The 27,465-nt window shown below is 37.6% G+C and overlaps 1 protein-coding gene across 6 annotated transcripts in view; it reads left to right on the top strand.

Moving 5' to 3' along the window:
• The window catches only part of MYCBP2 (MYC binding protein 2), a 269,886-nt gene extending 246,226 nt beyond the window's left edge, over positions 1 to 23,660 (top strand). For all 6 annotated transcript variants that reach the window (XM_060080239.1, XM_060080242.1, XM_060080241.1 and 3 more), the window contains 15 exons: positions 3,357 to 3,437; positions 4,500 to 4,766; positions 5,476 to 5,759; positions 7,822 to 7,918; positions 9,236 to 9,355; positions 11,130 to 11,231; positions 12,516 to 12,644; positions 13,008 to 13,140; positions 14,424 to 14,527; positions 15,322 to 15,510; positions 16,547 to 16,654; positions 17,778 to 17,987; positions 19,993 to 20,100; positions 20,747 to 20,912; positions 22,827 to 23,660. In XM_060080239.1, coding sequence (XP_059936222.1) covers positions 3,357 to 3,437; positions 4,500 to 4,766; positions 5,476 to 5,759; positions 7,822 to 7,918; positions 9,236 to 9,355; positions 11,130 to 11,231; positions 12,516 to 12,644; positions 13,008 to 13,140; positions 14,424 to 14,527; positions 15,322 to 15,510; positions 16,547 to 16,654; positions 17,778 to 17,987; positions 19,993 to 20,100; positions 20,747 to 20,912; positions 22,827 to 22,942 — 2,214 coding nt within the window. In that variant the 3' untranslated portion in view covers positions 22,943 to 23,660. The remainder of the gene's footprint in view (positions 1 to 3,356; positions 3,438 to 4,499; positions 4,767 to 5,475; positions 5,760 to 7,821; positions 7,919 to 9,235; positions 9,356 to 11,129; positions 11,232 to 12,515; positions 12,645 to 13,007; positions 13,141 to 14,423; positions 14,528 to 15,321; positions 15,511 to 16,546; positions 16,655 to 17,777; positions 17,988 to 19,992; positions 20,101 to 20,746; positions 20,913 to 22,826) is intronic.
• Positions 23,661 to 27,465: the final 3,805 nt, after the last annotated feature.

The following is a 27,465-nucleotide window of genomic DNA, read 5'->3' as shown; positions in this document are numbered from 1 at the left end:
CTCCTTGGATTTATCCTATGTGGGACTCTGCGCTTCCTGGACTTGATTGAGTATTTCCTTTCCCATATTAGGGAAGTTTTCAAGCATAATCTCTTCAAATATTTTCTCAGTCCCTTTCTTTTTGTTTTCTTCTGGGACCCCTATAATTCGAACGTTTGTGTGTTTAATGTTGTCCCAGAGGTCTCTGAGACTGTCCTCAATTCTCTTTTTTTTTTTCTTTATTCTGTTCTGAGGTAGTTTTTAATTTTGATAAAGTCCAATTTATCTATTTTTTTAATGACTCATGGTTTTTGTGTCTTATCTAATTAAGGTCACAAAGATTTTCTCCTGTTTTCTTCTAGAAACCTTAGAACTTTAGTTATTTTATTTAGAACTCTATACATTTCAAGTTTTTCTATACAGTATGAGCTAACGGTTGAGGTTCATTTTTTTGGCATGTAGATGTTCAATTCTTCTACTGCCATTTGATGAAAAGTCTATCCTTTATCAATAATCAGTTCACTGTAAATGTGTAGGTCTGTTTCTGGACCCTATTCTGTTTCATTAATTTACACGTATATTCTTACACCAGCATCAGGCTGTCTTGATTACTGTAGCTTTATAGAGAATCATGAGATAAGATTCCAACCAAGTTCTTTTTCAAAGTTGTTTTGGCTATTCCAGGTCCTTTCCATTTCCATAGAAAGCTTAAGATCAGATTGTCAGTTTCTTCCTCCCCAACAGATAGATAGATAGATAGATAGATAGATAAATAAATAAATAAAAAGAAACCTACTGGAATATTGATTGGAATTGCACCAAAGTGCTAAGTCAGTTTGGGGAGAATTGACATCTTAATATTGAGTCTTCCTGTCCATGAATATGATATTTATTTAGGTCTGTCCATTTATTTAGATCTTCTTTAATTTCTGCCAGCAGTGTTTCATAGTTCAGTTCTGTGTACCTGTCTTACACATTTTATTAAATTGATCCCTCAACATTTCATGGTTTTGATGCTATTGTAAATGATATTTTTAATTTCACTTTCCAGTTATTCATTTCTAGTGTATAAAGATACAGTTGACTTTTTGTATTAAACCTATATCCTATGGTCCCCTTAAATTCACTTATTAGTTCTGGAAGCTTTTTCATAGTATCTTTGGGATTTTCTTCATTGATAATCATGTAGTCTTCAAAGAAAGTCAGTTTTACTTCTTCCTTTCCAATCTTATGTTATTGCACTGGCTAAGACCTTCAGTACCATGTTGAATAAAAGTAGTGAGATTAGTCTTCCTTTCGTAGATCGTAAAAAGAAAGTATTCAGTCTTTCACCATAGATTTTTTGTAACTGCTCTTAATCAGTTTGAGGAGGTTCCTTCTGTTTCTAGTTTGCTGAGAATTTTTATCAGAATGGATTTCTTATGTATTTTTCTGTTTTCATTTTCTTTTATTAAGTAAAATAATCCATATATTGCTATGTATGTTAATGGATATGCTGTATTTGCTTATATGCAGTTTCTCTTTCTTTAATAAAAAAGAAGATTAACTAGAGACGTGATAGATGAATGGCACAGTGTTTCTTTTTGGGGTGATGAAGATGCTCTAAAATTGACTGTGGTGATGGTTGCACTGATTTGTGCATGTATAATATATAAACCATTGAACTGTACACTTTAAATGAATGAATAGTATGGTATGTCAAAAAAGCAAAGTGAATTATGAAAGAAGTTAATAGGCCATTCTATCTAAAAGGAATTCATTTGTTAATGTATAATCTACTAGTATTTTAAGTAGCAAAAAAAAAAAAAATTCATTCTACAAATTTACTTTCCTTAGTAGATACAGGGATATTGCAGTTACCCATTCTTTTTGAGTGAGCTTTGGTAGTTGTGTCTTCCAAGTAATTTGCCCATTTCATCTAAGTTGCTGAATTTATTGGCATAAGTTGTTCATAATATACTCTTATTATCCTTAGACTCTATAGTGATGTATCTTCTTTTATTATATCTTTCCATCTGATTGCTCTGGATTTGATTCGTTCTTTTTCTGGTTTCCTAAGGTCCTAATATGATGACTCGAGACCTTTCTTTTCTCATATAAGTAATGCTGTAATCTTCTTCTAAGCAGTGCTTTAGTGTCACACATTTGAGTGCATTATTTTTTTCATTTCATTAAATTTAAAATATTTTCTGACTTCTATTTTGATTTCTTCCTTGACCCCTGGGTAATGAATTTCTAAATATTTGGGAGATTTCCTGATAGCTTTGTATTATTGATTTCTAGTTTAATTCTATCACGGTCAAAATACATATATAAATTTCTTATAATTTCATCCCTTTTAAAACTGTTAAGACCTGAATTCTGGCTCATAGTATGGTATAGTTTAGTGAATGTCCATGCACACTGGAAAAGAATATGAACTCTGCTGTTGTTTTGTTAAAGGTTTTATAAATATTGATTAATTCAGGTGGCTGATAGTTTTGTTCAGATCTGTAAGAACCTTGCTGATTTTTGTTTCTTTGCTCATTTTCTTGTTCTGTCAGGTACAGAAAGAATTTTGAAGTGTCCGACTATATGGATTTGTCTTTTTAGATTTTAGTTCACCTGGTTGCCCACCTCAGCTCTCTGATGGGCACCCAAAAAGTTATGGTTTTGTAGATTATCAGCTTTTCTCATAGTTAAGGTGGGAGTGACATTCTCTTGTGGCTTTCTCTATCCTAAGAAAAGTGAAACCAAGAGTTATTTTTAATTCTAATACAAGGGTGGTTTGCCTCAGTTTTCTTACCTGTAAAACAGGCAAAACATCAGATCTTACCTTATGGGGTTTTTGTGAGGATTAAATAAGATTGTGTATTTATGTGTTTGCATATTTATCCACCACTTGAGAGAGTGCATAAAACTTCAACCTTCATTTTTCTTCTTACGATATGCTTCTTTGTTTACTGTTGGTGTTGGAGTAGCTTGATTTAAGGCCACCGTTATCAGAGAGTTTTCTTAAGACACTTTCCTTTTAATCAAATGTCATTTTCCTGAGTTGCTCTTCTAATAACCAAATGTAGGATATGAAGTAATAATGTTCAGAGTTCAGAAATAGATTCAATCAAACTGACACAGATTGACTAGATTAAAGAAATCCATGAAGTATACTTCTCTGGATTTCTTAAATTCAGAAATTTTGCCCTTTTTATAGCCACCTTAGCCAACAGTGATTTCTTCAAACTTTTTATCCTTTGTCCTAGTATTATAGATCTCCATTTAAAATAAATTCACCTTGTAAAAATACCTGCATAATTATTTCTCAAGATGCTTCAAAATGTCAAATATACAAATTTTATTGAAAGAGCCCGCTTCCTTTTTTTCCTTTTTGCTGTATAAAGGCAACTTCAGATGCTGACCTGAAAGAACATATGGTTGGAATCATATTCAGCAGGAGTAAACTGACTAACCTACAAAAACAGGTTGGTTAACAGCCATTTCATTGTCTTCATCAATGTTTGTTTGTTTGTTTTTAGGGTGTAAAGCATTTTCCAAAATTTATGGAGGCTTTTCCATGCTGACTCTTTTATAGGTCCTGCAGAATGTGTCTGCCTTTTTCTAGAGAGGAAGGAGTATATTGGCATTCCTGCATCACTTTAAAGATTTGGTTATGAATGTTAACTTTCTTACCTTGCTGCTCTTTGTTTTTATCATTTTCAGGTAGCTTGTTTCATTTTGGTGTCAAGTACCCAGCTATATCAGATTTCATTTGCATTTCCTGTGTTCCTTCCCCCCCCCCCCCCGTTTTTTTGTTTGTTGGTTGATTTTTTAAAATTATTTTGCTGAGCAATTATAATGTGAACTAAACCAGTGTTATTATTTTTAACTATCAGGAGATGGGGGAGTAGCACTAGATCATTCATATAATGGGGGTTCATTTAGGGGTGCCTACGTAACAAAATTAGCCCTTCAGAGGTCAAATAAGATATTGACTTTTGAATTAGGTTTTAAGTTGGCCATTATTTTAACTTTCAACACCATTCAATCTTTTAAATAAATCACATAAATTTATGTGTGCTTTGTCTTTAACAGCATTCTATTGAATCTTAGAAGCTACCAATTGTAAAATGTGCTGTTATTTTATATATCACTAAAAAAATTTGCTGCCAATTAAATTATGAATTGCATCAATTATAAAGCACATTATGAATAGAAATGTTAGCGTGTGGGGGGAAATGTGCCTTAGAAGTGATTAAATATGGTGATTTGTTTTCATTTCATGTCTTAAACCACAGGCAGGGGAATTGGTAACTAGTATATAATTTGTTTCTATACTAGTTGATTTAAATACTCAGATTTTTAATCATGGTTTGCCTAGTTTTCCTTAATTGGTTTTAAGATGAGTTAAGAGAATGGTATGATGGAGAATTAACTGGGAGGAAGAGTATTAAATTGAGTATCAACTAGTATTCTTGTGTTGTTTTGTTTTCAACTAGGCCTTACAAATAATGTTTTTACATTTTCTTTATGTTGCCCTCAAATAGGTGTGTGCTCACATCGTCCAGGCTATTCGCATGGAAGCCACCAGAGTTCGTGAAGAATGGGAACATGCCATATCAAGCAAAGAAAATGCCAATTCGCAGCCCAACGATGAAGATGCCTCCTCCGATGCCTACTGCTTTGAGCTGCTCTCCATGGTGTTAGCCTTGAGTGGCTCCAACGTGGGCCGGCAGTATCTGGCCCAGCAGCTGACTCTGCTCCAGGACCTCTTTTCACTGCTCCACACCGCCTCTCCACGCGTCCAGAGACAGGTGACTGATCACACCACTTACCTGTAGGCTTATTTTGTTACTTGAAACATTGTTAAAAATTACTCTAGCAAAGAGAATCAGGGGGTTTTGTTTGGTTATTTTTTGTTGTTATGTTTTGGTTTTGGGATTGTATTTTAACCCCATGTTTTTTCTTTTTGACTTATTGTAATGAGAATATGGAAGAACAAAATATGTTCCATTTTAGTAATGTGTTATTGTGATAAGAGCGTATTCTGCTACTGAATATCTTATTCATGAGGTATATAATGTATATAATGACCAAGTAAGAGACGTGTTTTTTTTTCTTGCTGCCCTGGAGTGTTAGTTACCACTTGAGAAATTAAATCATGTTTAAATCATTTCTCTGTCCTTCTCAGAGCTTTTGAAGTCATAGAACATCAGCTAGACTCATTAAAAAAGATGAAACCTTTAAAACACCGATCTTTTTTTTTAATTTTTATTTTATATTGGTGTATACTTGATTAACAATGTTGTGTTAGTTTCAGGTATACAGCAAAGTGATTCAGTTATACATATATACGTTATCTATTCTTTTTCAAGTTCTTTTCCCATTTAGATGATTATAGAATATTGAGGAGAGTTTCCTGTGCTGTACAGTAGGTTCTTGTTGGTTATCTGTTTTAAATATAACAGTGTGTATATGTCAATCCCAAATCTTTAAATAGGATTCTTTTATTTTTCGTACCAGGTGACCTCCTTACTAAGACGAGTTTTGCCTGAAGTTACCCCTAATCGTCTGGCCAGCATTATAGGAGTGAAATCCCTCCCCCCAGCAGATATCAGTGATATTATTCATTCAACAGAGAAAGGAGATTGGAATAAGCTAGGTATCTTGGACATGTTTCTAGGATGCATTGCCAAAGCACTCACAGTACAGCTAAAAGCCAAAGGAACCACCATCACAGGCACAGCTGGTACCTCCGTGGGCAAAGGCGTTACAACAGTTACCCTTCCAATGATTTTCAATTCCAGGTTGGTCATTGCATATGTTTTGGTACAAAAATAGAACAGAGTAAGCTACTGTTTGAAGAATTCAGACCTTTCAAATTCCCTCTTATTTGCTTATTTACCAGAAATAGAAGCCATAAATGACTGGCCCATGTATGAAAGAGAATGCTGTGTGTAATAAAAGTGTCTTTTCAAATTAGGGAGGAGGGGCTTCCCAGGTGGTCCAGTGGTTTAAGACTCCGCCTTCCAATGCATGGGGCGTGGGTTCTATCCCTGGTCTGGGAACTAAGATCCCCCACATGCTGTGCAGCGCAGCCAAAAATTTTTTTAAATTAAAAAAAAAAATTAGTGGGGAAAGGAAAATCTGCTGAGTATATGATGTTAGAGTACTTCCCAAATGCAAAAGAAAAAAAAACCTCACACCATTACAAAATAAACTTGAGATCAATTAAAGCTTTGTATATTTTTGTTTTTACACTCTAGTAGGACAAATTATAGAAGAATATTTTTGTAATCTTCAATTTGGGAAGACGTCCTTAAATAAAACACAGAACCCAAAAGTAACAGGGGAAATGACTCAGAGATTTGGCTACATAAAAGTGAAAATTAATTGATAGACAATACTTTTAAAATACAAACAACTGACTTGGAAAGAAATATTTAACACTTATATAGTAGGCAATGAATTATTAGTCCTAATATTAGAAGAATGACTATAAATCAATGGGAAAAAAAGACAAACATCTGATACAAAAATAAATGCCAAGAGTAGTCACTTCAGAGAAGAAAAGTTACAAATGCCAATAAGTAAATGAAAAGATACCTCACTGGTATTCAGAGAAATGTAGATTAAAACAATAGTAAAATATCTTTGCATTGGCATAATTATGAAGAAATAGACAGTTTTTATGACATCTAATGTAAATTGCCATAACCTTTTTGGATGTCAGTTTGATAACATATCACTATATTTAAAATGTGCAGATCCTTTGACCTACCAATTCTACTTCTGTAGAACTGTTTGTCTCAAACATGTTCATACATGTGCAGAAGGATATATATACAGGGCTGTTTGTTATAGAACTGTGTGTAACAGCAGAAGATTAGAGACATCTGGAATAATGTTAGTCAAAGAGCCAACTCATAACATTAAGCGAATAGCACTAGAATGTAAATAAGTATATTGCTTCCTTCATCTGGATAGTCTTCCTAGGGGAAAAAAATGTGAGCTGAACTAAACAGTAGTACAGTAAGTCCCCTACATACAAATGAGTTCCATTCCAAGAGCGCGTTTGTAAGTCCAGTTTGTTCGTTAAGTCCAGCAAAGTTAGCCTAGGTACCCAATTAACACAAGCGGCTATTTAGTACTGTACTGTAATAGGTTTACAATACTTTTCACACAAATAATACATAAAAAACAAACAAACAAAAAATAAACATTTTTAATCTTACTGGGTACAGTACCCTGAAAAGTACAGTAGTACAGTACAACAGCTGGCATACAGGGGCTGGCATCGAGTGAAAAGACAAGACGAGTTACAGACAGGAGTGGGGAGAGGAGGTGGGAGATGGTAGAGCTGAAGGATTGTCAGCAATAGGAGACGGAGGGCCAGCTGCAGTGTCACTCACGCCTGACGCTGATGGCACAGGTTCTGGTTCCTTGCTGGAACCAGATGCACGTTTGCATCTTTCAGAGTTTGTCACTTGAAGGCTTGTATGTAGGGGACTTGCTGTATGCTCAGTGATACAGTTGACATATTCTGGTGCAAGCTCTTATCTTTATGTGGACTGGTAACAAATAGTTTGTGTTCTATTGATATAGTTTGAATAGTACTGTTCTAAAAGATGCATATAAAATAATATGTAAACAGTGAAATACTTGAAAGGGAACACATATCAGAATAGCTACTCCCTTGGGGTTGAAGAGATGGATTACGAATAATGTTGTCGTTAATTTTCTTGTAAAAATGTCCTGACTGGTTGAATCATTTTAAAAATTAAAATGCTGCATGCTGAAATAACAGTTTTCATCTTATTCACTTGTAACTCTCACTGATTGGTTTACAAGCGCTGACTTTTCTTGTAGTTATATCCGACGAGGTGAGAGTCATTGGTGGATGAAGGGCTCAACTCCTACGCAGATCTCAGAGATCATCATTAAACTTGTTAAGGATATGGCGGCAGTAAGTTCCCATCCTCCTGATCATTATGTCAGTGAAGTACAGTAGGAACCTGATTGGCAAAACGAGTGGCATAATCATTCTGCTGAATTGAGAGAACATTCGTGTTATTTTGCTTTGCTTACAAGGTCCATTTAGTAGGTTCACTATCGCACGATGTCTTTCCAGCTGGTGATAAATTTGCCCTTTGTGTAAACTATGTTCATTTCAAGCTTCCCAATTAATTTACTTGAGAATTATTACATAAGTCTTCCAAGACTTTGAAACTTAAAAAAAAAAAAGTATACTCTTTGAACCCTAAAAAAAACAGCCTGAGCCCAAGAGCCTAAAGGTAAAAAAAGGGCTTTTCAGAGCAAAGGTTTCTTGCTGTCTTTTAGTTCTCACAGTTTATGAACGTCCTGTACTGCTGTCTTTACTTTAGGTGTTGCTTTTGCAGGGAGATCCCAGAGTGCGGAGGAAAGGGAATTACTTCTCAGAGTCCCTGGCTCTCACTGGTTGCTCCATGTTAGTTTCCTCACATTCCATTGTATTTCCAGGAGTTCAGCCCCAGGAGGGCAGGACACTGTGGATGACAGGTTCCTGAGAGGTAGAGTAGACGGCAAGCATTTTGGAAGAGGAGGAATTGGAACTTGAACTCTGTCCCTTTAAAGATTGATAGCGTGTGGATATGAGACGAGTAAGGATATTCTGGGGAAATAGGAAGTTCTGTCACTTTTCCCAGCAGTGTGGACATTTCCTCAATCAGAGAAATGGAGAATTTTTTCCATTCTCAAATAGGCTTTCTGAGTAAATAGGCTTTTCATTGGATGAAAATATTTATGAAAGATGTTTAGGAACACTCTCTAGGAGTAACATGTTGGTGTTCAGTAAAAATCACGTTAGCAAATTAAGGTAGTTGTAATTTGAACCCATTTATGCTCTCGGGTTCCAGTAATACTCTTCTAAAGCGCTTTAGCTTAGCTGTGTGAGCTCCGTGTCAAATAACAGGGTTTCATGATCAGAATTTCTCAGTCATAGACAGCCTAGTATTTGTTATGTTTTTATCTACATGTAAGATGAAATGCCCTTGAACTCTGTAAGAAAAGAGTATTGAGAACTTAAATTTTTATTGACTTTTGTTTTGAATCATCAAAATAGTAAGTAGAAGTTGAATTGTTCATATAGTTGTGAAGGATTTTTATATTAAAGTATGCCCCTTGATCTAAGATTCCACTAGCAAATAAATTTTCCTTTTTGGTGAGAGATGTTCAGAGAACAGAATCTGCTCCTTTGATTATACCTCTCTGGTTGTTTATTAAATTATTCTGTCCTGCTCATTAGGGTCATCTGTCAGAAGCGTGGTCCCGAGTGACAAAAAATGCCATTGCAGAAACCATCATTGCCTTGACCAAGATGGAGGAAGAATTTAGATCTCCAGTGAGATGTATTGCAACAACTAGGGTAGGTTTCCTTTCATTTGGTCTATATTGTTGCATGTTCTTTTTCAGTAATAGATTTGAACAAATTTTAAAAAATAAGCCAGCTTAATTTACTTTTCTAAAAAATTTATTTTATTGAAGTATAGTTGATTTATAATGTTGTGTTAATTCCTATTGTACAGCAAAGTGATTCAGTTATCTATCTATCTATCTATCTATCTATCTATATACATACACATTCTTTTTCATATTCTTTTCCATTATGGTTCATCCCAGGACATTGAATGTAGTTCCCTGTGCTATACAGTAGGACCTTGTTGTTTGTCAATTCTCTGTATAATAGTTTGTACCTGCTAATCTCAAACTACCAATCCATCCCTCCCCTACCCACCTCACTCTTTTTTCTTACCAAATATTGTATTTATTGAAAAAGTATGAAGGGCTTTTTTGAATTATAATCTAAGCCTGGTAATTTTTAATGTTCACTGTTATGTGTTCTTTATCACTTGTTTTTGTTATTATTTAGGGAGCTAAGGATATACTCATTAAAAAGAAGCTAAATTATGTATATGTCAGTGTACTGTCTTTCTAATGATGTATTTACTGTTAATTTTAGTGTCAGCATGACGTTGTGATAGACTGAAGGTCCTTTAAAGACAAGGCCCCTGCCTACTCCTTCTGTAATCACTCAGTTGTCCTAACATAGAGTCCTGTGGCCTACGTACTGAATGTGTAGGCCTTACTTTTCAAAAGCAGAAAGTGTGTGCCCAGGGCACAATGGGGCAGAATCTCTTAGGAAGTGAGATTGCACCCTTCAGATGAGATGCAATCTATTGTAAATTTTAGTCTACCAAAGTTTATGTCCCATATACTTCCAAAAGAGATTTGAGATTTCCTTGAAGCCGGGCAGTTCTGACAGCATTAGGAAGAAGTCGAAGCTCGTAGAAATTGCCTGAGTTAATCCTCAGAAGTCTGAAAAAGAAGATACATTTTATCTCCCTTGGGCAGAAAAAGCCAGTTCCTGCCATGTTGCCAGTGAGTGTGACTCTGAAGCAGCTGCTCTGACAGTCACCCTTTCCCACCACGTATACGCTGCACTCGTTCTTCAGTCGGCTCTCCCCTTTCCCCTTGCATAACTTTAATTTTCTTCTGGCTTCTCTTTTCCTATTTTATTTCCCCCTTACTCTTCATATCCAGTGATACTCACATGCACTTCTCAGAGTTGAGACAGTTAAGTATTATTTTCTATTTTTCAGTCATGAAGAAATATATTATTCTGTGTAAAAATGAAGCTTGCTCTTTAAGCCTCAGAAAGCTTTAAAGTATTTTTGAGGGCAATTTTCTAACGCTTGTAAGATGTTTACTTATTTCTGACAAAGTGTACCCAGCAGAGTGCTCGACTGTTAGAGGCATAGAGATTTCCTTGGAATTTAATGCCTCAGCCAGATATTAGATGGAAAATGTGTAGAAGGCATTGGTATATTAAATATGTAAATTTATGTATTGATATGTTGTTTACATATCGGAATAATAAAGGTTAATTTTATATGTCAGGTAGACAACAGAATGGTTCATCAGAGCAACAGTCATTTACTCAGTATGTATTTCAGTGCCTACTCTGTGCATGGCACACACAGTAGAGGGCGTGGGTGCCTGGTACCCCACCAGGAAGACTTGAGAGCCACTGGGGTTGTACGTCTTTTCAAGTCCAGCTAGCCTGCACTGAGTTGTGGCGGTGGGTGCTCTGTAAGGCGTTACCCCACGCTCTGTAGTGTAACAGCCTTTCCCTTCGGCAGCTCTGGCTTGCTCTGGCGTCGCTGTGTGTTCTCGACCAGGACCACGTGGATCGCCTCTCCTCAGGGAGATGGATGGGAAAGGATGGGCAACAAAAACAAATGGTAAGATCAGAGTTACTTTATAAAAACTTAGTTTGTTTTTCTTTACAGTAAGCTTTGGCTTAGCTTTAAAAAAAAAAAAAGGACTCTAGGGGTTTCCCTGGTGGCGCAGTGGTTGAGAGTCCGCCTGCCGATGCAGGGGACACGGGTTCGTGCCCCGGTCTGGGAAGATCCCACATGCCGTGGAACGGCTGGGCCTGTGAGCCATGGCCACTGAGCCTGCGCATCCGGAGCATGTGCTCCGCAACGGGAGATGCTGCAACAGTGAGAGGCCCGCGTAACGCAAAAAAAAGAAAAAAAAAAAAAGGACTCTACGTGTCAAAATACACAGTTAGTGGACCTCTTGAAAACTTGCGTCACACTGCCCAAGTTCATCTCACAAGTCTGTTTCACTTAGGGTTCCCTCTGCATAGTATATTAGGGGATTTAATTACATAAAAAAACTGTTCCCTTCTTCTCTGAGTCATGTGTGCATCATATCAAAGTTTGGTTTTAGCCAGACTCTGATTCTATATCTAGATTTTGTACTAAAATATAATCAGTTTTATGATAAGGAAATAAAGTAGTAAGTGAACAACATGCTATACCATTTATTCACAGATGTACTTAAAGTAGGTTTGATAAGTATCCCTTGCTTCACTGGAAGGAAAAACTTTATACAGGCCCTTTCAACATTTTCTTTTTAACACCCAAGTTTCAAAAATGCATTATTTATTCATTTAGCATACAGAATGTTTGAACATAATGGGAGAAATTTTCTTAAGTCGCTAAGAAAAGTATACATGTTTATTTTGTTAATCATTCAATGCCCATAGTGCATTAATCATTGATTTGGGGATTTTGAGGCCTTTTTTTAATATGTATAAATTTATTTATTTATTTATTTATTTATTTTTGGCTGCATTGGGTCTTCGTTGCGGTGCACAGGCTTCTCACTGCGGTGGCTTCTCTTGTTGCGGAGCTCTAGGTGTGTGGGCTTCAGTAGTTGTGTGGCACGTGGGCTTAGCTGCTCCGTGGCATGCGGGATCTCCCTAGACCAGGGCTCGAACCCGTGTTCCCTGCATTGGCAGGCGGATTCTTAACCACTGCGCCACCACCAGGGAAGCCCAAGAGCTTTTTATAGTTAAGTACACTTGCCATAATTCTGTTTAATGTTCAGATTCTAAATTCTTATTCAAGTTCAGAGTAACAGTCTGTTCCTGTTGTAAATAAATCACATTCAATTTGTATGAGTATTTAAGACTTTCTTGTTAATCTTTTGTAACGTATGGAAATGTCCTGTTCTAGCCTATGTGTGATAACCATGATGACGGTGAAACTGCAGCAATCATTTTGTGCAACGTATGTGGAAACTTATGTACTGACTGTGACAGATTCCTTCATCTTCATCGGCGAACCAAAACTCATCAAAGACAGGTGAAGATTTCTGCATTTACATGCAGAATAGTATCTGTAACATAAAGTATATTCAGTAAGAAATAATGTGGGAAGGAGACTTGGTGTAATGGGAGAAAAATGAACCTTGGAATCAAAGACCTTGGTGGAGTTCCCAGCTGTCTCATTTACCAGCTGTGTAAATCAAGCATGTTGTTTAACCTCTGAGACTTGGTTTCCACATTTATAAAAATGGGGCTGTTGTGAAGATTAAAGACAAGACTAGAGATACCTGGAATTTCTTAGGGTGCTTAATAAATAAAAGCTGTTTTCATTATTGAATAATTAAAATGTATACTTCTTTCATAGTGCTATATTTTCCCCTTTTATTTAATGATACAATAGGTCTTCAAAGAAGAAGAAGAAGCTATAAAGGTTGACCTTCATGAAGGTTGTGGTAGAACCAAATTGTTCTGGTTGATGGCACTAGCAGATTCTAAAACCATGAAGGCAATGGTGGAATTCCGAGAACACACAGGTAAAAGGATTTAAGAGTGAACCGTGCCTGACAAATAGATTGAACCATCCCTACTGATTACGATTAAACTAGATGTTAGTTTAATTTAATTATTTAATGTGAATAATTTTGAGTGTTTTCTATTAAGTGATGATGAGATCATTGATCACTGTATTTTTATATTTACTAGACAGTGTTCAGTGTTCTATTGTAGAACATTAAATTAAAAGTCAGGAAAGTTGGTTTGCCATGAACTAGCTGTGTGACCTTGGGCAAGTCATTTTATCTCCAAAATATGCATTTTTCATTTTGATTTTTTTTCTAAAGTCTGGTGTATTCCCAGCTTAAAGGTACATTGAATCGTACAGATTCTCAATTTTCAGCACCTCTGTAGTCTGCCGTTTATCTGACACAAATTTCTGATTTTGGTGTTAGATGTAAATCTGACAAATTTAAATATGAATAACTTTTCATGCTGCAAGAGCATGGTCTTTTCTTTTCTCACAGTTGATTTTTTTTTCTCCTATTTTCCCTCCATACCATATTACATTAATGAATGTTCTAGTGTTTGAACCATCATTGTATTTATGACCTAAACTATCCTTTTTAAAAAACATTTTCTGTAAATATTGCTAAGTTCACTTATCATATTTAGAATTTTGTACCTGTGTTTTAAAATGAGCTTGGTCTGTGTTTTTCAAATCTTGTTCTTTTTCCTTTTGTTCTTTGTTTTATTGGTTCCATTCCTCCTTTAACTTTTCAAACATATTTAAATTCCTTTTCAAATGTTTCTATTATCTTTAGTTCCCTGGGTGGGAATTCTTCTGTTATTCACGTTTCATAGTCTCTGCTGATAGGTTTTCTCCTATACCTTGTAATGTTGTCATTGGGAAAGGTACCTAATGATTTCCCTTTTTTCTATATATCTTTATTTAATTTTTGTTGTTATCTTTTGTCTGGCATTGTGCTTTTGTAATGAGGGGGCTTACCATAGCTGCTCGACCTGCTGTCTTAACTAGAAGCCTAGTCTGTTTCTGTGTACTGAAGAAGTATAAATAAATCAGTTAATAATTTATTTGGCTTCAGGTAGCTCTTTAGTCTCTTATCCTTTTTTGTGTGTGATTATTTACTTTATAATTAGGGCAGCTTACAACACTTCAGCTGCAAAACTGCCAGGCTGATTTCTCAGTGATAGTAACTGATACATATCCCTGCTTGCTTGATTTGTTTTCTTCAGTTAGTTGTATTAAAATATGTAGAAAACATATACTTAAGGAGGATTTTTCTTTTCTGCTTGAACCTAGGTAAACCCACCACAAGTAGCTCGGAAGCATGCCGTTTCTGTGGTTCCAGGAGTGGAACAGAGCTGTCTGCTGTTGGCAGTGTTTGTTCTGATGCAGATTGCCAGGTGCGTGTATAGTTAGTTAGGCCATCATGTAAGGACTAGCATGTGTTCCCTCCTGACACCTTCACTTCATATAAATAGGACTCTGAGCTCAGCATCACTTTTGTTTTCTAAATTAGTGTATTACCCATGTCAAGAGTTAAATGCTTTATCAAAGCTGGAGAATGGATCAGTTAAAGCTCTCAAACCCAAATCAGTCTCTTTTGTATGTTTCCCAGCTACCACCATCATATATATTTAACATTTACTTCTGTGCTAGAAGCAGATAAAAATCTATGGGCTGCCTTTCCTTTTCTTCTTACACATTTTATTCACTTGTTTCCTTAAAGTTGTTTATGCATGAACATCTGTACACATTCCATGCTATCCAAATATTCTTGATTCCTCAATTTAGTTAACAAGAATTTGGATAGTGTCCAGATAGTGAAGGATACCTGTATATTTTTTAATCCCCATTTCATTTTGGAGAGAGGTAGGTGGTGATTGGATGATTATATGTCAGGAATTTTTTTTGCTTCATGGCTATGCATGATAACAAATAGATTAAAATTGCAGCTCACTTTTTAATTAGCATTCCCTTTATGTGGAGTGAAATTTTTTTTAAATCACATTAGACTTTGTTAATAATCCTAAGTTATATGCAAACAAAGAATAAAAATAACTTTACTTTGTGGTTACTTAGCCTTATATCTATTTCCCGTGGGAAGGTATCTTAGAAAATTAATATAATGGATGTAATTACCAGGATGTGTGCCTTTTTTGATATTTTCTGTGCTGCTGTAATTCATCTTTAACAGGAATATGCTAAGATAGCCTGTAGCAAGACGCATCCTTGTGGCCATCCATGCGGAGGTGTTAAAAACGAAGAGCGCTGTCTGCCCTGTCTACACGGCTGTGATAAAAATGCTGCGACCCTGAAGCAGGACGCTGACGACATGTGCATGATCTGTTTCACAGAAGCGCTCTCCGCAGCACCTGCCATTCAGGTTGTCTCCGCTTTTAACGTGTTAAGTGTGCCTAGATTTTTCAATAGGAAATATAAATATACATGTCAAATAGACAAACGACTGGGCTTCCCTGGTGGCGCAGTGGTTGAGAGTCCGCCTGCTGATGCAGGGGACACGGGTTCATGCCCCGGTCCAGGAAGATCCCACATGCCGCGGAGCGGCTAGGCCTGTGAGCCATGGCCGCTGAGCCTGCGTGTCCGGAGCCTGTGCTCCACAACGGGAGAGGCCGCAACAGTGAGAGGCCCACGTAACGCAAAAAAAAAAAAAAAAACGACTGAATCTTTCTTATACCATTGGGAGAAAATATCCCACTAATATCCAACAGTTTATTACAGAGCAAATGCTGTCTCTTTACGTTCTGTCTCCATTTTGTGCAGTGAGCTTTAATCTGTGATTTGTGTGAGCCTGTGTAATCCATTGAATGTATAAAATGCTCATAAGGGAGAAAAAAATAATTAGATTATCCAGTAGCTTCTCTCTTCTTAATTTCCAGAATCCAGCATGGCCTTTTATAGCATTATGTAATTGATGATGTAAATGATGATACATACCTCTGTATATAATATATATTCATGTATCTATAATGTTAGTAATATTATAGAAGTTACAATTTGCTAAATAAGTTTTTTTTAACATTTACTGGTTGTTTGTTTATATTTCCAGTTCTTGTGATTCCAAGACAATAAATCTTCTCAAAAATAAATTTTAAATCTTTAAATCAGTAGTTTCCTCTTCTTCCTGTGAGATACAAAATTGAATAATTTCACATTTCTCCCTAGCCCAGCTTACTCTCTATAAGGTGGCGTTAATACATGAATGGTAAAAATTGGGAGAAGCTGAAGATATAGTTCATAATGTCGCATGAATAATAGAGAAGTGCCGAAGTTTCAGTGTACTGAATTTCTAGATTTTTCTCTTACCTGCCCTAAGTAGCACCTTACATTGACTAATCTGCCAGTTACTCATGTTTATTGTTATTACATTTGCTTATATCCTTCTCTTTTCTTTATTTAAGCTGGATTGTAGTCACATATTCCACTTACAGTGCTGTCGACGAGTTTTGGAAAACAGATGGCTTGGTCCAAGGATAACCTTTGGATTTATATCTTGTCCCATTTGCAAGGTATGGAAAGAATCAGAAATTACCTGCTTTCTATTAATTTTCATCTTTGTCTTCATCTTTCATCTTTCAAAATAAACATGGCAGCATCTCTCAGTGTCCTTCTTAGTCTGCTTTGTACCACCAGCCCCCATCAGTTTCTGCTCTCTTCACCCAGGTAGTACCTGAGAATAAGATCTTTCTATCTATTATACTACATTTCAAGGCATTAATTGTCCATTAAAAGCTGATTAAATTAAACTATTGCATCAGAAAATTCATTTAGATATCATCATGCATTGAAGGGCATGCATCATTGCTTTCAGACCCCCTGAGAGTTCAGGCCATGTGACTTGTCAGTGGGTGACTACCAAAAAGAAGAATGAGCCTGTGGTGCTTGTAGGTACTGATACCTGCCATGAAAGAGTGAAACCGGAACTTTTTAAAGTGCCATTAGGACAGATTCTTTAGAGCTCAGGTAAAATAAGGAGAAAATTCTTGACATTTTGACACGTCTCTGCAAAGATAGTAACCAAAGTAGCAGGTTATTCTGGCAAGCTAATAATGTTTAACAAAAAACTTTTGTTTAAGAATGTACTGCCAGACTGGTGTTTAGGGTATAACATGGACTTAGCACAGTCATTGCTTAGACGGAGCAATATTCAAAAAGATGATAGGATTTTCTCTCCCTTCTCTTTTGTTGCCACAAAGAAAAGTCACATTCAGGAAATGATAGATGAAAGGGATATAGAAAATACTACTTGTTCATTTCTCTTATCTAACATTCTGCCCCACCCCCAAGGAACCAAAACACACACAGAGGGGTATTTGTGGCAGCAGGGTAACCTTTTATTCCCAGAACAGCTACGGCAGCAGGAGATACATTTCATACTCAGGAATATGAAGCTCATCAAATGGAATTTTCGTGTTCTGTGCCCCACTTGCCGCCACTTTCCCTGCTCTTGGGAAACTATAGGCTTGTGAGGACTTTACAGGATTATTTTTAAATGGCATTTTATTTAGGAAATGTTTGGTTATCTCCTGTCCTAGCACGGTGCTTGGCACTTAGGTGAATACTAAGTGCTTGTTGAATTAATAAATGAAGTGATTCTGTTAAATAAAGAATGTTCATATTTCAAAATTTCAGAACAAAATAAATCATATCGTGTTAAAAGACCTGCTTGATCCTATAAAAGAGCTCTATGAGGATGTCAGAAGAAAAGCCCTAATGAGGTTGGAATATGAAGGTCTGCATAAGAGCGAAGCTATCACAACCCCTGGTGTGAGATTTTATAATGACCCCGCTGGCTATGCCATGAATAGATATGCATATTATGTCTGCTACAAATGCAGAAAGGTAGGCTGTTAATCATACTACGAATTATTAAGATTACCTGTGTGATTAAGAAGTTGAATAGTATAGTGATGTCTAATTATTCTGACGTTTTAAGTCAAGTTAAAAATGAGAAAGTTTGGTGCTGTGCTTCAAGTAGAATTTATTTTCTTAATTTGTTTTGGGGCGCTTTTTTTAAACATATACAGACTATTTCCAAAACAAACATGAGGTGTTTCTCTACACAAGCTATTTCCCATCAGCAATCCCCTCTTGTTTTCCAAATCCAGTTGGCTCTGGAATAAACTTCTTTTGCTTAACTCTTTTGACCATTCCCTTCTTAAAATTCTTACCTCCTTGGCTCCCAGGACAAGACTCTCTTTGGTATCTTCCTTCCTTTCTGGTCACTTGTCTTTAACCCCCTCACAGAGTTCCTCTTTATTCATCTACTCCTTACATATTTGTTTCCCCAGCCCTCCATTCTTGCCTGATCATACTTCCTCACCTTTGGTGACCTGTATACCCATGCCTTTGCCCACCACCTGTATTGTTCTGACCCTCCAAAATTTTTCAGATTTGGATACAGATACCCAACTGTCTACCAGACATTTAGATTTCTCACAGATACTTCTGACTCTCTCAGTCTCCAGTCTGTATTAACAAATGAACAAAGTCATTTCTGCCTCCAAATCTCTCTTGAGTTCTTTTTTCTTTCTATTATTATATCTTTAGCAACCCTCATCATTTTCTTTGGTAACTGTTAGTAGCCTTCTTACTGGGCTCCTTGTGTGGAGCCCCTAAGCTCTCCATTCCATGCTTCACACTTACACTTACAATTTCACTAGCAGATGAACATTTCTAGATCCCAGATCTGATCGTGTCACTGTTCAGCTTCTAATCCTGTGGCCCCTCCACCTCTCTAGTCTCATCTCCCAGCATGCCACCACTTGTGCCCCGTGCAACGGAACACCGAACAACTTGCAGTGCCCCAGACTGGGCTGTGTCGGCTCACTCACCCACACCTCCACGCTGTCGCCCGGGCTCTTCTGTCCGTGGAATGCTCTTCTCTGCCTCCTACTCTGCATCTTACTCTCGCTTGCCACCCATGCACACGCTTGTAGGCACGGCCAGATCTGTGCAATCACACTTCCGGATTCGGCTCCGGTTTCGCCTCCTCTGCAGCATGCCCCAACCTCCCCACCACCGCCACGCCATTTGGACATCTCGCATACGTCCGTCTAAGCGCTCATTATTCTGCGTTAACAGTGACTGGTTCACGTGTCTCTCTGTCCCCCTGGATAAGTTCCATGAGGACGAAGACTATGTTTCTTAAGTTCTCTATCTCTAGTACTTGGCACTTATTAGACACTAATTTATTTATTTTGTGCCCAGAGCAAATAGAGAGGAATTACCCATGATGATAACTTCATATATTCAAGTATCTGTATTAGATACTGTTGAGTCCCTACATGTAGTGCAGCTCTGTAAGTACGAGCAATGTCCTGAACAGAATATCCAAATTTGCCTTTCCTTTTTAAACATTTTTATATGATCAAAATTGATTTTTTTTCTTTCCCATTAGCCTCAGGATTATAATTTTACACTAATATTTATTTTAGGCATTTTTTTAGAGTAGTAGAAGGGAATATGTTATTTCATATTTCAAAAAGAGAAAAACTATTCAAACTTTGCCCTGGAAAATCATAGCTTCTCTTTACTACTTAATATCCTATTCTTGATATTTATTTGGAATATTATACATTCTTTTGTTATTTTGCTTTGACAGTACAATGTTTAAACTTTCTACTGTAAGTATGAATCCATTCCAGAACTGAAGTAGCTTTATTTCATACCCTGATCTATTTCTTACAGGCAGCAATATGGGTATCCACTGGGCATTACAAGGGAATGTCAATAGACAATAGTATTTCCTGAGGCCTCTCGATCTCACTTCCATTGCACCCACACTGAACCTCCCATGGCAGAGTTTTCTGTTTCTTGCTGTGATCTGAATACATTCCCTCCTTAGGCATATTTCGGTGGCGAAGCTCGCTGCGATGCTGAGGCTGGACAGGGAGATGATTATGATCCCAGAGAGCTCATTTGTGGTGCCTGTTCTGATGTGTCCAGGGCTCAGGTGGGCAGAACATTTTATTAGAAAGGACAGTTTAGAAATGTTAAACTTCTGTGTTTTTGAAATAATAATATAACGAATATGATGGGGATAGTATAGTACATTTTTTTCCCCAGTGCTTTCTGATGTTTGTAGGGCAGTGTATAATTTTCCAGATCATTTTGTATATATTATTTCTTTTGGACGGTATTTGCATTTTATAATTTTGTCTCCCATAAGATAATCACCATAGTTCAACAAGTAATAAATTTACTTATTTCATTTTCTTAAACCTGCAGTCACACTTTTAGGTTTTCCCGTCTTCAGTGAAATCTTAACAATACATCTATGAGATTGAGAGATAGAAGAAATATTATTAATTTTTCAATTTGGCTGACCAAGAAACATTCACAAGGAAATTAAATGGCTAGCTTATTAAATAATATTGGTTATTATGGAGCTGGGATTTAAACTTGGGGCTTCGTCCAAACCTTTCAGGCCAAGCCACACATTTATTCAATATTTTAATGTGTGTATCATCAGGTTTTCAGTCAGTTTTGAGAGCTGTGTGTACTCTAAAAATATGAATCACTGAGTTATGTGTATGGTTTTCTTAACTATAGTTGAAATAGACTCGTCATAATCTTGTATTTATTTTCTTCTGCTGTAGATGTGTCCGAAACATGGCACAGACTTTTTGGAATATAAATGTCGCTACTGCTGTTCAGTGGCAGTCTTTTTCTGTTTTGGAACAACACATTTTTGTAATGCTTGTCATGATGATTTTCAGAGAATGACTAGCATTCCTAAGGAAGAACTACCACACTGTCCTGCAGGTATGCTTTTAGTATTTATAAATATGGTTATAATGTATATGGTATCTCATTTTATTTAATGATCATATGAGAACACTTTGTTTCAAGTGGCAGAAACCCAGTTCAAACTATCCTAAAGAAACAAAGGGAATTCCTCGGCCCTTGTAAGCTTCTGACTTTCTGAGTGGAGTAAAAAGTAAGATGACCATCATGAATGAGGGGCTCAAAGCTGTAAGAAGCAATTGTGTGGGGACTGAGAAGGAAGTCAGCTAAGGATTAGTAGAAGGACTGCTGTTCAGCACTAAAGGGCCATGAGAAGTTTGAAATTATAAATTGATAATAGAACCATTTAAAAGGATTTTGTGATTTTTTTTTTTTTTTTTTTTTTGGTCACACATCTGCCTTTATTGTGAGCAGCTATGATATTTTTTAAGAAGCCTGGAACCAGCACCATAAAATGGACAAGTGATTTGATCTAGAATGGCTGGGAATGGGCAGCATAGTGAGCATCAGAAAGCCAAGGGAATTAAAGAAGCCACTGAGAATACAGGAGAGATGATTGTCTATGGAGGTCAGGCTGAGAAAAAGTGAATATGAAACCAAAAAGAGACAGAAAATTGGAAGAGGTCAGGAGGCTGGTGATCACAGTGGGGTGGAATACCAGGCTTAAGAGAAGTGACAAGAGTGGAAGGAGAGGTAAATGTGACCAAGAAGAGACAGATCTGAAACGAGTGGAAATACATGCAAGAGCACATACACTGCAGTGTACAACGTTGTTAAAGCTGGGAAACACGCGGTCCCATCCATTGCTTATCAGAGTGCAAATGGCAGAACCCTGTGGTGCCTCTCAAAACTGCCAATATACCTGCCCTTTAGCAATCCCACTTCTGGGGATATACCCACATATGTGAGAAAAATAAAAAAGAGCAGATAGGAAGGTTATTCATTGCATCATTGTTTATAATAATACAAGCTTGTAAACAATGCAAGGATCCAGTAAGAGGTTGGTTAAACACTCAATACTACACACTATTAAAAAAGGAAGGTGACTGAGGATGGAGTTTCTGTGTACTAATATGGAAAGGTCTATAGCAGATACTGTTAAATGAAAAACCAAGTTACTGAACAGTGTGTATAGTATGCCGCCTTTTGTAAGAAAGGGGGAAATGAGAATATATACTCATATGCATTTAAAAAAAACACTGGGGAGTTTGACAAGAAACTAATAAAACTGATTAACTATTGGGGAAAACAGGAAAAAATGGGATAAAAATGGGGGAAAGGTGACTTCTTTTTGTATGTAATTTTTTTTAATTTTGATTTTTAAACCGTGTGAAGTATATTATCTATTCAAAAACAAGGATACTAAGATAACATAGGGTTTTTTTTTAAGTACGGCTACTCTTTTCTATTTGCTCATCTCAAGTAAAATTTGTTATACTGTTCTTCCTCTACTTCCTTTACAGTAGAAGTACTTTAGGGCTTTTCAAGGAGCTTTAAAGAAGCAAGATGAGAATAACGTGAGGCTATAGTGTTTAGGAAAATGGCCAGAATAGAGGCGTGAGCCACGACGAGCAGGAGGAGGGTAGTGAGCTGGAGGTCAGCGAATGAAGGGAACGAAAAGGGGGCAGTGTTGTATGGATGAGGACAAGAGTCCAGATTAAGAAGTTGAAGGAGATAATCCTTCTGGACTGGGATAGGGACCCTATCCCTTTCTGTTGCATGTATGTGTTATGTTGAATTTTTTATAGTGAATGTTTTTATTTTTGTGGTTAGAAGAAAATAATTTTTTAATTTTACATTTAATTTTATATCTGCATAACCACAGTCACATTATTTCTCTAAGTAACTTATGGGTGATTAATATTTTCATTAGGTTTGTATGTGTGTGTGTGTTTTAATTATATTTTTTTGCCTCCTTCAAAATGTATACAGGTCCCAAAGGCAAACAATTAGAAGGAACTGAATGTCCTCTCCATGTTGTGCATCCACCCACTGGAGAAGAGTTTGCCCTGGGTTGTGGAGTGTGCAGAAATGCTCACACTTTTTAGAACACTCAGATTCCTTTGTCTACAGAGAGAAAAGTTGCCTTCATCCCCCCAAGTGGATGTGGTGAAGTTTAAACTCTGCTCAGGATAAGGACGGGACCATTTATACATCCATCAAAATGAACCATTCACAGTGCAAGAAGGATGCCAAATACCATGTACATAATTCTTGCTATGGAAAGTTTCCCTATTATTTCAGTTTATCTTCTTTTGAACCAGGACATCAAACTTGTGAGGTGTTTGCATGTGGCCATTATCGTCACTGGCCTGTGAAGCATTGGACATTTATAGATAATTGATAACAAAGAATTGCCATGCCCATGGACTAAGAATGATGCTGGCTTTCAAGCAAAAGAGAAAAAGTATCACTGTTTATTGTATACTGCCTTTTTGTAATCCTGTACAATTGCATCACGGGTGGGGATAAAAAGAGGAATATTCTGGTTTATTTCCTAGACTGTTATTTAAAAAAAAAATGTGTTAGGACGGCATATAAATGTAATAAGTATCACACTGTATATAAAGATATCAATGTTTGTCCTGTATAAGAATTACTAAATTACAAATGCAGTTTCATTTAAACTTCTAGGTTAAGTTTGAGCCTGAAATTTTAATGAAGTGCAATACTGAGTGTGCCTCATTATCTTGCAGCTGTAAACATATTGGAATGTACATGTCAATAAACCACTGTACATTTTTATACAGTGATAAAGTCTAACAAGTGTGTAAGGTGTTGGCTTGAGAAACAGAATTTAAATACCTAAGGTCTAAAACTCCATCCAATTTTCCTTGGAAAGAAATTTACTAACATAGCACAATCATAACCTTCAAAACTGTTTGTTGGGGAAAATAAGAGTAGTAATGAAGTACAATGTTGGAATCTTAACACTGGAGAGATAGATAGATAGATATTCATAAACAGACATATGCGAAAGATAGAAGAAAATATTTAGGAAATTCAGCAACCTCCACCTTATTAACCAGCACCTTTTTCAACGTATATAACAATCAACAGAATCACTAGTCTTTTCTTTATCTATTATAGACTGTGTGTTTTAGTAGATGTTTTTTACAGTTAACTCATGAAATTGATGCATTGTTGACTTATGATGAGTCATAAATCAGGTTATATTTATTTCATGAGACAGACTGATCAAAAGTTCTGACCAGTTTTGTTCTAAATTCCTACTGTTGAAAATAGATAATTTGTCAATAACCATTATTTTAATGACTTTGTTAAGCATTTGTGAGAAATTTAAAATAATCTTTGCCTTGAAGCAACTTAAAATATAAAGAAAAGATCTAGCCTGAGCACAGATAACTATTTAGAGAATCTTCTAATAAATTGCATAAAAATGTCCACACCAAATGCTTCAGGGTTTAGGAAAGATGGTTATTAGTGGTTTTTTGTTTTTGTTACTGTTGCTGGGAGGGAGGCGGTTAGCTAAGAGGCCCCTTGAGCTTCCCTTTGAAAAATAAGTAGCATTTCAAGCGTGGAGATGTAGAGAAAGGCAGGAGGAAAAAAGTATGTGTGTAGAAAATTCTAGAATGTGATAGAACAGTGTGAATAGTCCGACTTTCCTTGTGTTGGAGAGCTTACTGCAAAAAAAACAAAAAAATCTGAAGATCACAAAGACTGATCTCTTCATGATATAATTTGTGGATCCGCTGTATGTACAGGCGCGGGGCCTTCCTGAGCAAGAAAGGACTTTGAAACAGTACAGAGGTCCCTCTTCATCTAAATAAGATACATCTGGGGCCTCCCTGGTGGCGCAGTGGTTGAGAGTCCGCCTGCCGATGCAGGGGATGCGGGTTCGTGCCCCGGTCTGGGAGGATCCCATGTGCCGCGGAGCGGCTGGGCCCGTGGGCCATGGCCGCTGGGCCTGCGCGTCCGGAGCCTGTGCTCCGCAACGGGAGAGGCCACAGCAGTGAGAGGCCCGCATACCGCAAAAAGAAAAAAATAAAATAAATAAATAAAATAAATAAATAAATAAGATACATCTGAACCATCACTGAAAAAGTAATGATAACACTTTCTTTTAAAATCGCTCAAGAGAAGGACATTATGCAAACGTCCTTTGTTATTAGTGACGATTCCCCAGAGTTGCAAGCAACTTTTAACTGCCCAGTGTGTTCAAAAGCCAGGAGAGTGATTTGTTGTTACTGAGGGCACTTCTGGGTGGTCCCAAGTCAAGCTGAAAGGGTTGCAGGCAGGGCTAGTTCAATTTCAACCTCCAGAATACTTTGGATTTATAATTCGGGAAGAAGCAGAAAAGGGTCCTAAAGGCGCTCACATGTTTATATCCCCCCCCCACCGCCCGCCGAACACACACACATTTCTCTTTCTGACAAAGGGCTAGCTGGGATTCTCTACCCATGTTCAAAAGAGGTTCCAGAACCTTCAGGGCAACACAGTTGTTTTCTTCAAAGCGATCATTCTACCATGAGGTTGTTGGGCAACAGGCATCAGGAAGGGATGGTGACACTGCTCCCAGACGACCCCTCAGCCCCAGCTTCTACCTCTCAGCACCTGCTCGCGAAGCTCTGCCTTTCACAGTAACCTCGTAATCTCGTTTCATGCCCAAGCCTTGGGAGAACACTGAGGGCACAGATTCAGGATTGGCTTTCAGTGTTTCCCCAAAACACAAAGTAGGTCAGAGGCAGAAGCAGTTCGTAGGTTTACCCCAGAAAACCAGATGTGATGAGGCCATTGTGAACATATCTGACCTAAATTCATCGGCCACAGTAATGAAACTAACCTTGAGAATGCCGCGCAGATAGGAGGCATCATGGACACCTGAGAAATGTAAGCTGCAGTGTGTAAATGGGAAGGAAAAAGAAGGGGAAACTATGGAGATTGCTTGACAGTCATGAGCCATCTCAAATTAATACGCTGGTAATAGAAGGGATAAAAACAACAAAGTCCTAAAACATTCTCACAATGACTCCAGCTTATCTTCGTTTATGAGGAAGCTATTTTTAGTCATATTCCAAGCATCTCAAAACCAGAAAAGTCTTTTATGAATAAATACGTTCTGACAAAGCACAGAAGGCAGATGGCTTTGGCATACGTTTGGCTCAAGCATACTGTGCCCAAAGGTTTCAAATGCTGTGCAGGATACCAGGCAGGAAACAGAAAGCAGAATCATGAGAGCAGGTGTTGGGGAATCTGGAAACAAACTCTTTTCCTGTTATATTTTCAGGCCTGGGAAAAGCCATTTTTCTTAAGCAGTTTTCTGGCCAGTCTGTTTAGGTCTAAAACCTCCTTACTCCATCAGTAAGCATATTTGAAAAATATACACAGTTCACTATTAACTTCTCATATACAACGGTTACTTATTCACCTACTTTTTCAGATTTTTCAGCCCAACGTTTCTCCCTGGCCACTTTGTCACTGAATTCCACCAGTACCTAGCCACACGTGTTTCTGACAGATGGAACACCGCCTCTTGTTTTCCTGAAAACTGCCAACAGTACATAAACAGAAGTGCTGAAACAGAAGCCTGGGGACTTGGGTTCAAGCCCTGATTCTGCCTCGGTTTTGGCTGTGTGACCTTGAGTCAGCCACTAATTCCTTTCGGTCACAACTTCTTGGAAATAATAATACCTAATCTAAATCAGCTGAGGAAGCATTTACAAAAGTGCTTTATCCCACATAAAGCATTATTTGAAAGTGAAGAGTAAAGGAGAGAACATTTATTCAACGCCTCCTCAACAGCTGCCACTGAATTATAAGCATTTTATTTAATCCTCCCAGCAACTCTGTTGCTTCCCCCAAAAGAGCTGCTAGGCAGACAACTGAGTAGGTAAAACATTATTAATCTCATTTCAGCAGATGATTTTAATCTCATTTCAGCTGCTTAAAGAAGTTAAAGAACTTGCATTAGATGCCAGCTGATCTAATACAGCTTTGGCTGGAAAAAACCTGCGATGTGAATCCGGATCTTTCTGTGTCTCAAAGCCAAGTTCTTCCTACCCCATCGTGCTATTACTATGACATTACCAACTGGTCCTATGAAAAGAAGTAACTCATGAAACGGTCACTGGACACCGGTAATATGGGCAAGATTGCCAAGGGAACAAGACAGGCTTTGCCTCAAGGACCGTGCAGGGTAGATCCAGAGGGAGCCAGCACCCACCTCCTTCATGGCGGGTGTGGGCAAGGGGTCAGCTGCCAGCCTGCACCTGCCCCACCTAGGGGATCCGCCACGGCATTTGATCCAAAGCCACACTCTTCCCCTGCAGCCCTGGCCAGTGACAGAGCATGGCAGGGTACCAGGGCCCGGCCGTGTCTGCCCCAAGAAGCGCTCCTTTGTGTGCCATCTGTACACCAGGACTCAGGCTAGCCCAGCTGAGAGCAGTTCCTTGGAGCCGTGCTGCAGTCAGAGCCTTTTCCTGCCTGGCACTCCTTCTCCCTGTCCTGGGGTAGATGCCAAACCTGCGTGGCAGTCTGAACGCTCCCTCGCCTACTCCTGCCCCCTCACACCTGGATCTTTCAGAGGCACCTCTCCCAACACATTTCTTGC

Source organism: Mesoplodon densirostris, chromosome 17 (assembly GCF_025265405.1).
Source record: "Mesoplodon densirostris isolate mMesDen1 chromosome 17, mMesDen1 primary haplotype, whole genome shotgun sequence".
NCBI lineage: Eukaryota > Metazoa > Chordata > Mammalia > Artiodactyla > Ziphiidae > Mesoplodon > Mesoplodon densirostris.
This window is presented reverse-complemented; position numbering and strand designations above follow the sequence as displayed.